At 36.6% G+C, this 15,809-nt stretch overlaps 1 protein-coding gene across 3 annotated transcripts in view; it reads right to left on the bottom strand.

Moving 5' to 3' along the window:
* The window catches only part of LOC110839557 (uncharacterized), a 39,245-nt gene that overhangs the window by 19,080 nt on the left and 4,356 nt on the right, over positions 1-15,809 (bottom strand). For all 3 annotated transcript variants that reach the window (XM_087340373.1, XM_087340377.1, XM_087340375.1), the window contains exons 2-15: positions 15,637-15,778; positions 13,637-13,794; positions 13,130-13,265; positions 11,846-11,963; positions 10,980-11,054; positions 9,416-9,526; positions 7,994-8,224; positions 7,712-7,839; positions 7,045-7,201; positions 6,086-6,269; positions 4,487-4,641; positions 3,145-3,411; positions 2,023-2,170; positions 669-786 (exon numbers count right to left, since the gene is read on the bottom strand). In XM_087340373.1, coding sequence (XP_087196499.1) covers positions 669-786; positions 2,023-2,170; positions 3,145-3,411; positions 4,487-4,641; positions 6,086-6,269; positions 7,045-7,201; positions 7,712-7,839; positions 7,994-8,224; positions 9,416-9,526; positions 10,980-11,054; positions 11,846-11,963; positions 13,130-13,265; positions 13,637-13,794; positions 15,637-15,778 — 2,128 coding nt within the window. The remainder of the gene's footprint in view (positions 1-668; positions 787-2,022; positions 2,171-3,144; positions 3,412-4,486; positions 4,642-6,085; positions 6,270-7,044; positions 7,202-7,711; positions 7,840-7,993; positions 8,225-9,415; positions 9,527-10,979; positions 11,055-11,845; positions 11,964-13,129; positions 13,266-13,636; positions 13,795-15,636; positions 15,779-15,809) is intronic.

Raw genomic sequence — 15,809 nt, 5'->3', positions numbered from 1 at the left:
AATGTCAACTTTCTGAATGAGAAGCTGATGGGCACTAGGGAAAGATGTAAATAAACTGTATAACTTTCTAGGTGCGTTTGTGACTGTTTCAGCTGCAGATGTTCTACAGTACAGAATTCAGTGACATATAGCCAGCTCTGGGGCCTACACACCCAATCGGTGCACGGTCTTGTAGTTAAACACACCTCCGTCTACTGCAAAAGTTAAGAACGTGTTGAGTTATGCCTCCACTTCCCCTGTGTCTACATGGTGTGATGCTTAATTAAGCATACAGGACAATCGTACCTTCATGTTACCTTGTCGCCCATTAACTGAGCAGCAAAGAACTGGAATCTTATCTTGGAGGTACCTGGTTCGATTCTCAAGCACATACATGCTACTGTGACAAATGTTTTTCATGGTTTGTCTCAGTCTCTACAGGTAAATGACAGGACATTACTTAACCCTTTCAGACTGTTACTTACCTACCATTCCAAATCACCTTCATGTCTAATTGAGTTCTATACAATCTTTGTAGTACAACCAGAATTGTTAAATATGCTAACAGTCAATTATTTTAAAGAACACAATCTCAAAAAATTTGTTTTTATTTACACTGTAGCACTCATCATGATTAATTATCCTCACTATTCTCTGCAATCTCACACATTTAATATTACTCATCTCACCTGACATGACAACTCTGTGCCACTTGTTCCCACATGTGCTCTCCTTCAGTACAAGCTGTCCCATCCCGTCCCTCTCTAGAAGAATTGTGTCAGGCTCTAGCTGTGCTGACACAACACTCTGAAGTGAAAAAATCCAAGAATATCACTCAAAATGGGGCTTATCTGTTGGATGTATGATACACTGGCACTTTCTTTTAACAACATAGAAATTAAAATAAAGAATAATTAGTTAAAGATATTAAATATATAAAATCATGCATACAAACGAAACTGTTTACACTTTGAAAAGACACTTAGTGACAAAATATTACAAAATATCAGAGGTTAAAATAATGACTTCTTACCATATCCTAATGTTGTTTATTCTGCATGTTCATGTGTCAAAACATAAAAGTGCCTCATCACTATGATTTCATATTATGATGTAATCAGTGATTACAAAGCGGATTCTTAACACAACATGGATTTATTTAACACTATGTAACAATTGATTATTTCAGGATTTGTATGTATGCTTCAGAAATCACAGCCCTGATGATGTGCATAAAAATGTTTTCATCTGTACATCATAATAATCACTGTGCTGGGCTTAACTGGACACACTACTCACTTGCTGTCCTGCCTGTAATTCACTTGGTGCTGTCAAAAACTGACTCCATGGAGAAGAGCCCTTTCTGATAAGCTAACAGTACCTGAGCTTGTAAAGAAATACCGTAAATTTTTAGCTGAGCCACTGATACCTGAGCTCAGTTCTTTTGAGGTTGAGATTGCTCATTGAAAAGTTGGAAAGGTTTAAATCACATTTTGAGATTCATAAACTTACTGATTCCATTTGAAATAAGGAAGAATTGGCAGAGCAATGGAAGGAATATATTACTGTATCAATTTATAAGAAAGGCATTAGAACTGGCTGTAGCACTTATTGAGGTATGTAAAAAATAGCGACTAAAAATAAAGTTTTATCCAGCTTCTGCGTTAAGGACTCTGCTGTGTGATGTTAAATAAAAAAAAATTACTGTCTAGCAGGATGTATTTTCTGTGTTAATTCTACTTCAATTTTCATTATGAATTCATTCTCTTTTGTTACTGCATTCCAATGTTCATGTTAGTATATTCACTTCCAGATCAATGTTCTCACTCGTCTTATCAGAACTGTTATTATATTTGTGTTCTAAAGACGTGTACATCATCAGCACACAAAAGACCATAATTTCTCCCACTCAATTCCAATCAGTCCTGAGCGAGGTGATGTCAGAATTAAATCAAAAATGTTTTACTTCATTGTCACCAAATATTGTGGGAACAATTCAGAGGCAATTAGCCTATTAATTTTTATCAAGGTGTTTGCACATACCTCACCCAGCCCAAAATTAGCTGTGATAAGCATCTGGCGTGGGTCTCCAGTCAAAGGATGCCAAGTGAAGAGCACGCCTGCACTGTCTGCTGGTACCATCAGCTGTACCACAACACCCATGCCAACTTGCACCGGTTGACCAAACTGCCTACAACAGAACACAACCCCAGAATGCTAAATTCCCACCTATTTATCACTGTTAGAACTTTGCAAAGACTGCTTCTTGAGGAGCTGAGAATTGACCCACTGACTGTTCACACAACATTGTGACACTGGACTCTATGTCGAACCAGATTCATCTAGTCCACACCATATAAGATACAATTTAATAAGAGCTGATCACAAATGGTATAAATGAATAACTATGCTATTGTCAGTCAAGTCAGGAACAAATTTATAATATAGACACCAAACTGTTTCAAGGTGATGCAATGAAATTACAATATACTGAAAAATAAATACAGAAAATAAACACTTATTTGTTGTAGACAAAGATTATAAACTACTTAAATTTCCTTAAGAAATAACATTAACCCACTGCGTCTTTTAAAACACAGCAGTGATATCCATAGTTGGCCCATCATAGACTTCATGACATGGTGTGATTTGCATCATGTAATATGGTTTTGTGAACTTTATATCAGGTTCTAATCCATGAAAACAATGTCAGTACACTCTAGAAGGATTTCCATATAAGTCAGAATTACCTCCTTATTTTAGGCTGTACTCTCTGACTTTCAAATAAACATTACATAAAAAGGTATAAATCATTTCAGTAACCTGATATTAAAGGGTATAATTAAATTATTAATCCACACTGATAAATGGTACAGAAACATCTTGATATAAGTCCTTATTTAACTGTAGGTTGATTATAATATTATTTTTTCAGTGTAGTTCCAAAGAAAAACACACATTTATATACAGCAATTAGTCATGCCTTGCAATAAAATAATTTTTGTTAGTAATTTTCTTTTACAATTTTTGGATTCCCTGAAACAACAAATTCCAGAACAGTTCACATCATTTACTTTAACACAAATACGTGCCTGCTCTGATTAGTGGTTTATATCACCACACCTTTATCATTTGTGATCTAAAAAAGTGGTCTTCTATGTTCACCTTCTGTATTGTACTGACTGCAACGTGTACAGAGATGCCCAGCAGATTTGAATGGCTTCCAGAATGTCTGCAAGTTCCCCACGAACCCCAAGCAGTGTTTTATTCTGTCCAGCTGACGACAAATCCTCAGAGTCTTCACCCACAGCTGAAGATCGTACTGCAAATAGTTGTGGCTTGGAGACACAGTCTAAGAGATGTTGGAGATGGTTAGAGACTTCAGATCTCACAGCCTCACAGACAGCAGTAGATTCAAACAAAGTTACGGTTCTGGCAAGAAAGAAGAATACATTTGCTGACAGTACACAGCTGGCACGGAGTGTGTTAGGTCACGTGACTCATCTGCAGGGTCTATATAGCAAATAATAGGAATGCCAATCAAAACTAAACTATTCATAAGAATTGCAGAATCTTTTCTGCATATAACAAAATAAGCCACTCTTCACCCCTACAACATTTTGACACTTCATTCAGAAAAAAAGGGAGAGCAATGGAAAATTGGAATGTATGCGCCTCTTAAATTATGGTCAGCCTCATCTCCAATGCATGGACCCATTTTCACAAATGAGATTCTGTGAATGAAGCAATAACAGCATAACTTTTGTAAGATTTTATGCATTTCAAGTATGAAGCATGGGAGAACTACACCTGCTACTCGAATTTTTATGACATCTGCAGATTCACACTAAGAGGTGTTCAAGCAAATTTAATTTTTATTTGTAACAGTCAAACACAACCCTTACTTTACGAAGAACACAAATGAAACTTTCCAAATTTTTTCATGACATAACAATATGAACACACAAAAAATATAGATCAAATTATTATGTCTGTAAATGTGGGACATAAAAATGGTAGTGATAATCAATGTAAAGTCTGGACATCCATCTGCAAAGTTGTGATTTGTAAACTGACAGAGCAGTAATCAAGGATATAATTAATTATAACAGTGTGTGTAATAAATTCATGTATCAACTGAAAGAATCCACAGAAGTGTAAATCAGTGATAATTTGCTGCAATATTTATAGCTTTTACCCGAAACATATTTTTGATATGGAAAACATTTAACAAAGTACAGAGAGAAATAATTTATAACTTTATGCATATTAACACTTTTGCAAAAATACTAGCCACTGCTGAATATGAACTGATTTCATCACAAATCTAATTTATAGCCTCCACAGTTATTGTACTTATAAGAGACTTGTGTCAGCAATAAATGGACTTCAATGCATTTAAAAAACATAAACCGTTCAGGGGGCTGGCACTGACAGTGAGTGGTGCGGACACGTCATCAGTAAGACTGCAGAAATGAGCGCAACAAATAATACAACTGTTACTCACTTATTGCATTGCTCCTGAATGACATCAAGCTCTGTACTCGTGGAGCTCACATGCTGCAATGCGGTCAAAGCATCTTGCAGCTGACTAATCTCCTGCATCTGAATTTCCAGGGCTACCACTGTGACACAGAATCCAGGTGGAATCACGGCTGACAACTGTAATAATGACGACAAGCACTGTACCGAGCAACTACGAATGCTCACACACAGCAAAAGAAACACTGCACCATTAAAGATATTTATTAAGTCAACTGGCTTGAGCAGTAACATTTCTGACTTTATTTGTGAGGTGCTTGGTTCAAATCTCAGAAGGGATGCTGACAGGTTTTCGTGATTTCTTCAGTCAGTCCAAGTAAATGTTTGGAACATGCCAGACCATAACTAATTTCTTCCCAATAATTTCAAATTCACAAAACTCAAAAGCCACATATAATTTGTTGCTAAATAACCACCAGCATCGTTTAAAATTTTTTATATAAAAATTGTGTGCTCTGCAACACTGCAAATTATTTACTGTACTAGTATGAGAATAGTACAGAAAAATTCCAAGAATAAGCATAATTTTAATGTGTATTTATTTAATCTGCTGATTAAATAAATGCAGGAAGGACAGCTCCAACCATCACAAAGGAGTCAGGCCTCTAAGAACTTTCCGCAGATTTTGATAAAAGCCTGTTTGTGCCATGCTATACGTAAACAAATTATAAATGTACTTTCATAGATCAAGACATTAAATTTTGGTTGGGCCTAGCTCTTTACGACACGCTGCCCATGATTAAACACAAACTAAATGAGATTTATTCATATTACTAGTAGCTGAGACTGGGCTTCTATTATTAAAACAAATGAGGAACTCTATGCGCAGCACACTAATTCAGCTGCATATGCTTTATCACTAACTCTTGATTTTAATTTGTGAATGCTCTTTTGTATGTAGCATAAGTAGATGGGGGAGGCTGTTTGTTTTGTCAAAAACATAACCTTTAACTTTTTTGAATGACATCAGTAACATCAAAGTTGTCTGCGACTAATGGACTTTGTGTGGGCACGATGTCAGGTAACCATCTAACCAAGGATTAGTGATGTGATTTCAAGCTCACTTCCACAGATTTTTAATCAAAACTGCAATTCGTCAATAAATTTTAGCAAAATTACCTAATATCAAATTTCATAAAAATCTGTTAAGCAAACAGACACACAGACAGAATGGCATGGTGAAGCTAATGGCACACTTCAACTATTTTGCAAACCTGTTTACAAATAAATAAAATGGGATCAATTAAAAATTATAACATTTTTCAAGAACTGTAAGTTGACAATAAGTATGCGTGGAAATGATGTTACAGTGGTAGAGACTTGTGCTACATGCGAAGGGCAACAGAATTTTGTTAATAGCATAAAATATGAACATGTCCAGACAAAGGACTGCATGAAGAAACCAAGCAAGGAAACATTTATGATGCACAAAATGGACAGACGCAAGGAGTGCTAGGCAGGACTGAGAACTAAGAAGGAGGCTTTGTTATAAGATGATCCATCCTGTTGGAAACAACAACATACAATGGTAATGATGACAAAAATTACAATTGTTAATGCTCACCCTGTTTTCTTTAAGGGAAGTCAGAAGTGCAAGGGCCGATCCCTTTCCTCCAACCAGAGTGCTAATGCCACACTCTCTGTCCTTAAAATCCACCACAAGTGGGAGTGGAGATTCAGGTCTGAGCTCTGGTTCTTTTAATATGGGTAACGAAACCAGAGGAGAAGCTGGGCATGATCCAGAGTACCTGTCAGAATAACACAGTCACACTTAACTTCGGTTTAAATATGGCCATGAAACTGTACACAGAATGAATAGAAAATATTTTAGATCATGGCCTTCTGGGTCAATGTTCTAAACAGTCTTCTGGGTGTGTACCAACATTCTGGACGAAAATGGTGCCTTCATCTTCAGGTTTCTTCAAGATTTATGGAGCTCAGAAATTTTAAGAAACAACAAAATTTATAAAACATGCTAAAAATTTAATGTTGGAAAATTTTAACTTGCGAATGACTGATTGGTTAGGTTTATACAATTTTAAAATGTAATTGGCTGAGTTTCAATCCAGGTCAATACTAAAGCAAAACTGTATTAAATTGCCTACACATGGTCCAAGCAGGCCCAATAGGTGTTTTGTGAGATTGTAAGAGACAGGCTGCAGGGGGACTCCTTCCTTTTATATTTTTTAAAGTTGGTAAAGTCTGGGTGGCCTTGAAACATGTGGCAACACTTGCCAGCCGACATTTTCAGAAAGTGGGGACTTTTTGATTAGAAGTGCCATTCTCAACTCCATGTACTGTGCAGGGTCCCTGGCCAATTTCCTGCATGCAGTATTTTCCAGAAATTCAATAATTATCTGTGTATTGTCAGTGATGTTGAGGATTACTCTGGCTGAACTGTACGTTGGCTGTATTGTAAGCTATAGACAGAGTTCATATAAAAATAATGTATAACAAAATAATTAACAGATAATAGAATCTTAAATGCAGTATAAAACATTCTTTATCCCTTTGCTGACTAACCTGTACCAAAAGACAGCTGTTCCAGCTCCCAGCCTGGCATTGAGGATACACCGAAATACACGCAAGTGGGCCTCATAGTTCCATGGACATCCACCATAGAGAGTAGCAGCACTGTTGGGTAGTGTATGAATGCTTGTCGTGTAGTTCTTTCCTCCAGCTAGATAAAAGAGAAGGTACTTAGCAACCTGGTAAACCGAAAGCACAGTTGCAAAAATAAGTCAGATATTACATGCTGTAAGCACCTCCATTCAGCGGAATCCTTTCTGAGAAGCTGATAGTCTTTTAGATGAGCAACAAATTTCTTGCCTTCAATAAAAGTATAAGGTGCATTGCCATGTTCATAAGAACCCACAAATGGATACCATTTTAATGTTATCCTCTCATCTACACCTAAATCTCTTAAGTAATCTCTTCTCACCAGAGTTTATATGTCCCTCACACACATGCTACACGTCCTATCTCATCCTCTTTGATTTAATCATTGGAATAATATCTGACAAAGAATACGAATTACGAAGGCTGTTTCTAATTTTAGTGATGCTGAAACGTTGGGTTTCATTAACAGAGTTTGTCATCAGTCAATTATTTATGTTAGCAAACAATTGGAAATGTAGTCAGCAATTTTGTCCTGCTCCACAAGAATTAAAACTGCTATATTTTAAAGTACCTGAAAATCTCAGTACAACATGTTGAGGCAAGGAGTCGGGGTGTTCACCGAGGCTTGGTAGAGAGAGGTCACATGAAGTTACTGAAGCTTGGCGTCCATTTGGTTGATAGACGTGCCCAAATATAGCACTGAAAAAATAAGCGTGCATCAATTTCACATCACAAATCATGAGATACTTTTTGCTAAGTAGTTGCAACCCAGTTGCTTACAATATATTTGAGCCACACTTTTAGTGAAATGGATATAGAAATAGAATGAAAACATTTCCATGTTCCTACTCACTGTGTAACACCTGGTTTCTGATTGCTTCTTGCCTCGATGCTGAACATGGATCCATCTGTAGTTACTCCAACATAGTTTATGGCTCTGCGCTGCTGAACCACCTCATCAGTCCCATAGCGCCTTTGTCTGATGCCTCTTAGGTACAATTCTTTCACATTATTGCTGTCACTACCAAGTGTCCATGTACCCTGGAGTGTGCCCCATTGGTCATAGCCTTCTCCTATTTGTTTCCTTTAAAAACACATGAAATCAATGCTATAACACACACTCAAGCATACCTCTCTGCTCCATTAAATTAAATATTGTACTACTTCGTGACTTTCAAAGGATCAGACATGTGGCACATGGAGCATACATAAAGGAAGTGATAAATTATACCACCTGTAGGACTTTGGAGTATGTGGAAGAATAATATTAAAATGTATCTTAAGAAATCGGATGCCAGGGTATAGAATGGATTCAGGATAGGGACATGCACAAAATGCCTGCTAACACAGCAATGCCACTTTGGGTTCCAGAAGGTTGGGGAATTTCTTGACCAGTTGAGTGACTATCAGCTTCTTAAAAATGACATTGGTCCATGGAGTTAAAAGTGATTACACATCACAAAACTTCTATAATTTCATTTTCAGCACACCACTACTGATCAGTAACAGTTGTGGAAGTTAGTGACTTTTATCAGGAACAGAACATAAATTACAGATATTTTAAAAACAAATTTCTTAGGAAAATCTTTGGATGTAAGAAGGGTGTCATAAACAGACAATTTATGATATTACAAAATGAGGAATTTTGTGGTTTTTGCATGTCACCTAGCATTGCTAAGGCAGCAAAATCTGGGATGTGCAAATGGGCTGGATATGTAGTATGGGGAAACAAGAAATGCATTCAAATGTTGGTGGAGAAAGCCACTGAAAAGTTGGGAATGAGGAGATAAAAAGATAACATTAAGATGGACCACGGGGAAACATGTGAGGATGGGAGGTATATATATAATCCTTTTTGGAAAAAAGTAGGTAGACATGAAAAACATTTAATCAACAATATAAAACATAAAATACATGATAATAAAGTGATCATAACAGAAGCGAATAAAGGCAACAGCCTAGTTATAATATAAGAAGAATAACATTTCCAAAAGATACCAGATTTCACCATAACAGCGATTTTGAACCATCCATGGATGATCTAACAGACATTCCAAAAACAAATCAGACAATGCATATGACAATCAGTTGGAATAAGGGCAATGACCCTTTTACTACAAATATAGCAATGCTAACCACTAGGCTACTGAAAATGAAAGAGAGGTTATAAACCAACTGCTGGAAAGATAAACAAAAAGCAATGTCACACATAAATAGTAAATGAAAAACAGGGAGGAGCGAGAGTATAATGCCTGCCATTCGGAAGATCACTAACCTCATTTTCATCCATTTCCCATTTCTCCAGGGTTCTCTGGCTAAAGCATTACACATCAGCTCAGTGCTCCAGCCTCTCTGAATGTCAATAACATCACTACAGGCTGTCCATCTGCAAGTCACATGAAAATACTAACTAACACATTAAAATTCCCAGTTCAGTTTGCATGAAGATTATGTGTGATTGTGATACAGTCTGTTTGTGCAAGTTGATTTTTAGGTTATGTGTTATCGAGATAAAGGTGGAAACTACAGTTAGGTTTTTTCAGAGCAGTTCATAAAACTGCTGGCATAGCTCCTGTGAAGGAAGCTTATGTGTTATGGGCTGACTTATTCCTGCATTGCAAACCCCATGTTGCACAACTTCAACTGCTGTACTTGACCTGAAGAGTGGTAATGTCCAATACATACGTAAAAAACAGTTCTATAAGAAAAATAAGGAGAATACCTGTTTATAAATCAAGTAAGGTTCATTACTGGACAAAAATCGAAAATCAAAATGCCACATGTTCACTGAAAATAAATCAGACAGTAAAAGTATTAGGCCTGAAAACTGTTCTCAGAAATCCCTCAGAAATCTTGCAGTGGAACAGGGGTTTCAAAATTGTCAGCAGAGTGCCACAACACTCCAGAAACTGAAACTGCTGAAGACAGCAGAGAATGTGTGAACTGGAACCATGTGACCCTCCTAGCAGAACGAATGTTTATAAGCAGATGCTTGTCTGGTAATAATGATTAAATAAACCTGCACATGCTGTAGTTGGGGTAAGTTTTATTTTTATTTTTGTTATGTAAAGGGTATTATTTGTCAATTCTGCTAGCAAATTGAATATCCGTGGCTGACATGATAGGATTATCCAGATCTTTAACCTCAGAGGTTCAGCCATTAGTTTAATGTTTGAAAATAATTTCACTAGAGAATGTTTTATTTTATCTTTAGTATGAGAAATTAAGTATTTACCATTCCATTGAAATTCAACATACCTTTGATCAATATTGATGGCTTCAGACCACTTCATTTAAATGTCCTTATGCATCACAATTCCAAATCATAAGAGCTGTAGGGTACATTAAATTTTACTCTATTCTTCTACTACAGAAAGCAAGGCAACACACTGTAATTTAATATGTTCCATTCACTCAGTTAATTTCTAACACCATAGAATACAATTCCCTACTTGAGAAGGAAACAGCAGAAATGTTTTCATTTTTCATTGAAAAATTCTCCCAACATAAATTCATTTTCAGGTTCAGAGATACATAAAACAAACACTCCATTTGTTACTCAAATTGGTACTAACATTCCGTTCTATATGTGAGTATATTTTACATATGCTAATATTGCCTTGTTCACAACCCCTTTTAACTACTGTACACATATCCTTAGTGACAAGCTGAAGTGATACAATGTGATCACTTTTTTATAATATCCAAGAAGAAAAGTATTATATTTCACCACAGATGTCAATTTTACCATATTCAGGCTTCTTTCTCAGAGTTTGGAAGAAAGTAGAGAATTTAATGGATAAACAGAGAGGTTTGAACCAATCCTGAGTTATACTCACATAAATCTAAACTGGACATGAACAATTACATCATTTTCTTTGTCCTGTATGTTCCCCTTATGTTTCACTCCATGCCTAAAACAGCAACAAAACGTTATCACAGTAACATCAGACAGTTCACAGTGACCGATATTTCAAAGGTTTTTGCTGCCTCCATCACTGACTGCCCTGATGATGGAGGCAATTACCAGACACTATGGCGCGACATTGAGAAGACGGCCATCTTCAGTCTTGTCACTGTTGGAACCTGAAATCTCACAAAAATGGTTAAACCTAACCTAACAATTTGAATGATAACAAAACCCAAACACTTTTACTTTAGTACAAAAAAGAAATGCAGGTGAAAGAAGACCATTCAAATGACGGCTGTGAAGGTGGAACAGGCTTGTGCCTGGAGGGGAAATATATCTTGGTGGTTTGGGGTTGAATGTTAGTAAAGTCAAGAACAGTAGATTGGTTTGGTTGACCATTTTATACTACCGAGCAGTGACAGAATTATGAGTGGAGTGCAATGTATAGACTAGGTGAGTATTCAAAGGGTTCCATGTTTCACGCTGGTACAAGAATAAATTATCAGTGAAATGACAACAAGTCTCATGAAGACAGACCAGAAATTCTTCCTGGTGCTATGAAACGTCATGTAACACTGTCTCTTACAAAACATAGTTTTTCATTGCATTGATTTTTCCTGTTCACATCTCTAACAATATGTATATCAGTTTAGTTTTGTTCAGAAACTTAAATAAGTAGAAGTACCTCTCCTTCTAGCAAAACGCACTGCTTCAGACAGTATACAATGTATAACATACTAATGCCTTACTGAAGCAGCCACTCTCAGAAACGGTTAGAGTCAAAAATCAACACACCTAAGTAGTCCATTGAATGTGATCCTCCACCTACGCAATGGCTCGCATATGTGAAATTTGAGCCCCCCGCCACTCCAGGAACTTTTATTATTGCTCTGTATGGTAGTGTCTGGGTGCCCTGGAACACACCAAAGTAAAAACACAATAGACCTCATGAGAAGCATTTACAAGTGCAGAATTTTCATGCAAAATTTTAGGTATTATATACATGATGCAAAGCAAAGAAAGGTGACACATGACTGTATAGAAATCTTTACAAAATCAGGGTCAAAACAAAGCTTATATGATAATCGTGATAGTTTTACTTTCATCTTCCATTTCCAATATTATTTTCCTCACACATAATTTCTCTTACCTTCTCTTGCCTTCTTTCTCCTTCATCTTCCAGTTTTTTTATGTCTTTTCTTTGCATCTATTTCTCTGTTTTACTGTAGTCTAGTTTGCCTCTATTCTTCAATTTCTTCTTTTTATTCTTTCTAGTCATGTTAATATTTTAGTCTAGTCTAATCTAATCTACCTTTCCTCTTTAGTTTCTTCTCTCTCTTTACCAATATATATCTCTGCCCTTTTAAGAGATCTGAGATGTTAGCTCTCTGATATAAATATATATTATATATATATATATATATATATTCTCATTAATGAAGTTCAATGTAAACAAACAGAAACATTTTCAAACCAATTCTGCTGTACACAGTGTCAACACAAGGAACAAGACCAGTTTCCAGCCTCTCTTGTTTTCAGAAGAGTGCATATTATGTGGCATCAACATTTTCAACAGGTTACCTTCAAGTTTCACAGGTCTTACAAAGAAACTGCACAATTTAAAGTAACATTATAGACATACTTACCTGAACACTGCTTTTAATCTGCTAATAAATTTCTAATGTTTACAAGTAAGTCACAATGTTCACTAAGGTTTTCTCATCTTTATACAAGTGGGAATATAATTTACCTACTGTATGTAATAGGTAGATTTGAAGATGGTTGTGTTCTAGGCTGTAGTACTCATTGCCCTGATGATGGAGGCAGCAAGGACCTCTGAAACGCTTATATACTTCTACCAGACTACATGGCACTATAACCAGAAGACATCCATCTCTAGAACTCTAATTATTTTTGAGAAATCAAGCCCAGAATAACAATTTATATAGAAACATTTTTGAGCATTTAGGCCAGGAGAAAGTTGTACTTGTAAACTTATCTAAGAAATCAGATTTTGTTTCCCATTATTAATATTTGTGTGCGTTTAATGCCGGCTCAATAGCAGACGGAACAACATACCTGGCAGCTGGTACACAGACCCATCTTCCAGTTGGACATGCAGCCAGACTTCAGTAATATTGTGCTGCTTTCTGGTGATTTTCAGATGAATGGAATTGCCCTTGTGATCTGTTCCAGATATTGCCATGCTGTCCACCTGCAGACAGTGGTAAGATCCTACTTACAGTCTGTGCTGAGCACAGTACTAAGCAATAGGCTGTTCAACAGCCTGACTATAAAAAAACGTGTATTTAGTATTTCAGACAACCGCAGAGGAGTACTAATTAATTAACATATATGATGAGTCCAGTGGTGGGCTATTGTGAAAATGGTAAAAATTCTGGGCACATGTACTCCTGTACAGCTCTTAACATCTGATCTTTCTGAATGTCACTGAGAAGCAAGATTCTTAAAATAAAGATCCAGGGCACCCTTTCTACATTAAAGTCCTATCCCGGCCCTTTCATTGCATATCATTTTCTTACTGTTCTTGCAAAAGACTAGAGACAATCAAGTTTGATACTTCACCTCCTTCTCTTTTGCAAGCGTCCGAAGCTTCTCTCTGTCTTCATCAGCCTGGGTTGCCATGAGCTCTACAACAGGCCCTACTGTCGTGGGTCGGTGGCATAACTGCGGTTGCCTCAGTTTCCAGCGCACCCACCATTTCTTCAGGAAGAAATTCCAGTCTGCAATGTTGACAGACATATCCAAATACTATTAAGCACTCGTTCACTCACAGTAAGAGCTATCTACCTATAACTTCATTCCATTTGATTTATCAGCCATGTTAACACTTCCAAAACAGACATAAAATTTGTGAAACTATCAATCAGAAATAGAGGATACTTAACTACTCACACAGAAACTATGTGTGTATCATGCATGATACTGGCAGTAAATACACATAGTAATTAAAAAATCGTGCAAACCATTCCTAACACATGCATTTTCACTGTTTGAAAACAACTTCTGGGCTGGCATGAGGCAGATTACAACACGATGTGACCTGTGTCAGCCCCTCGCAGGTCACAGTGACACTGTGCGTTTATTAATACAATCAAAATGTATTAAATATTTTAATATGGCTTGCAAGACTTTCTGATCATTCCATGCTACAAAAACATGCCCATGCACATATACACACAAAAACACATACAAACAAAATAATAAACTTATAATATTATTTAGATGCAGGTTATACCATTGTGTAACTATATTTGTTAGATAGGCTTACGTGGCCTTTAGTTGCAATAAATTTCTTACCTAGCTTTGGTAGGTGGTCAATTGGAACTGAAAGGTTAATGTCAACCCTGCTTTCAGTTTGCATCATCTCATTAATAATGATTACATCTAACATAATATTACTAGTTTCATGTATTGAAGACCTTAATAAAATAACAGTTTGAACACGAAGTGCCACTGGTTCAAGTACTGGCCACTTTTCATAAAATTGACTTCATTTTTTGGACATTAGACATATTCCCTCTTCCTCTTCATTATATTCAGTATTTTGGTCTTTGCACGACTTAATAAGGATTCTTCTCACACCTAAGTCATGCAGTTGTCTCACGTGGTGGTATTTAGTTTTTGATTTTAACAAAGTGTGAGATGGGCAGAAAAAGTTTTATAGAAAAATTATTATGTGTGCAAGTGACGTGTGGGGTGACAGGATGATACAGAACATCAGACTGCGTACTACTGAGCCTGACAAAACAAAGAAACTATGCGATCACATCCATCAGAACCGAGTCAGAACGTGGCTAGTCTTTAACCTGAATGTTAATGTTAATAATGAAGGCAATGACAGTGAGGATCAAGTTAATTACCAGAAGCAAGCAATGCATATCCTACCTGCAACCACAACAGCTGTACCTTACTCTCTTGTTTTCACCACAACACTGCAAAGGAGCGTCATTATTTGTTCTTTGCATGCTATGCACAAAATAAATGCATGCAGGGCCGAGTATGTCTGCCCATCCATCTGTTTGTATGATTCAACTGGTGAACCACTGGACAGATTTGGAAGAAATTTTGTATATGCATTATGCCATTGGAGGCTAACCTAAACTCATACTTCTAATTTCCTGAAACTCATAATACTAACAGGGTAGATGCATTCAATAAAAAGAATCTTGACTCAACCAAGATTCAATCACATTACCAACCTGTGTCTGTGTCCAATATAATACGTCTAAGCTAAGTTGTATTCTGTTGCATTGTCATTGACCTATAGCATTTAAAGAAGACATTATGAGCACATGATTTGTACAAACAGAAACAAACGATGTCTGAATGAGGTAGCAGACATTAAATTTCATCAAAACTTTTCCTTTAAAAGAAAAGATTAACAGACATTTAAAATTGTAAGATTGTATGGGAAGTGAACTACATAGCCCACAAAGTCAAGAAAACAGAAACCAGACTTTACTTCAGTGTAGTTTCTATGCACTAACTTCCCACTTTTTGGACTCATAACCTCCAACATGTGTCAAAAACCCAAATATCCTGACACTGGTTTATAAATATACCTGCTATGCTGTATTGTCCTTGACAGCTTCTGAACTTCTGTCTGCTTTTAAACAGGAACACATACGCTATCAGTGGACAGGCAAACAGAGCCACATTCTGCAGAAAGTCTAGCAGCTGCTGTGATGAGTCTCCCATTTGTCCCTAGGCAAAGTCACTAATTAATTCAGTGTCA

This window comes from Zootermopsis nevadensis, unplaced genomic scaffold, assembly GCF_977971745.1.
Source record: "Zootermopsis nevadensis isolate Lab colony 2312 unplaced genomic scaffold, Znev_1.0 Znev_ptg000003l, whole genome shotgun sequence".
Classification (NCBI taxonomy): Eukaryota; Metazoa; Arthropoda; class Insecta; order Blattodea; family Termopsidae; genus Zootermopsis; species Zootermopsis nevadensis.
The sequence above is the reverse complement of the archived record's forward strand: the minus strand, read 5'-3'. Positions and strand labels throughout refer to the sequence as shown.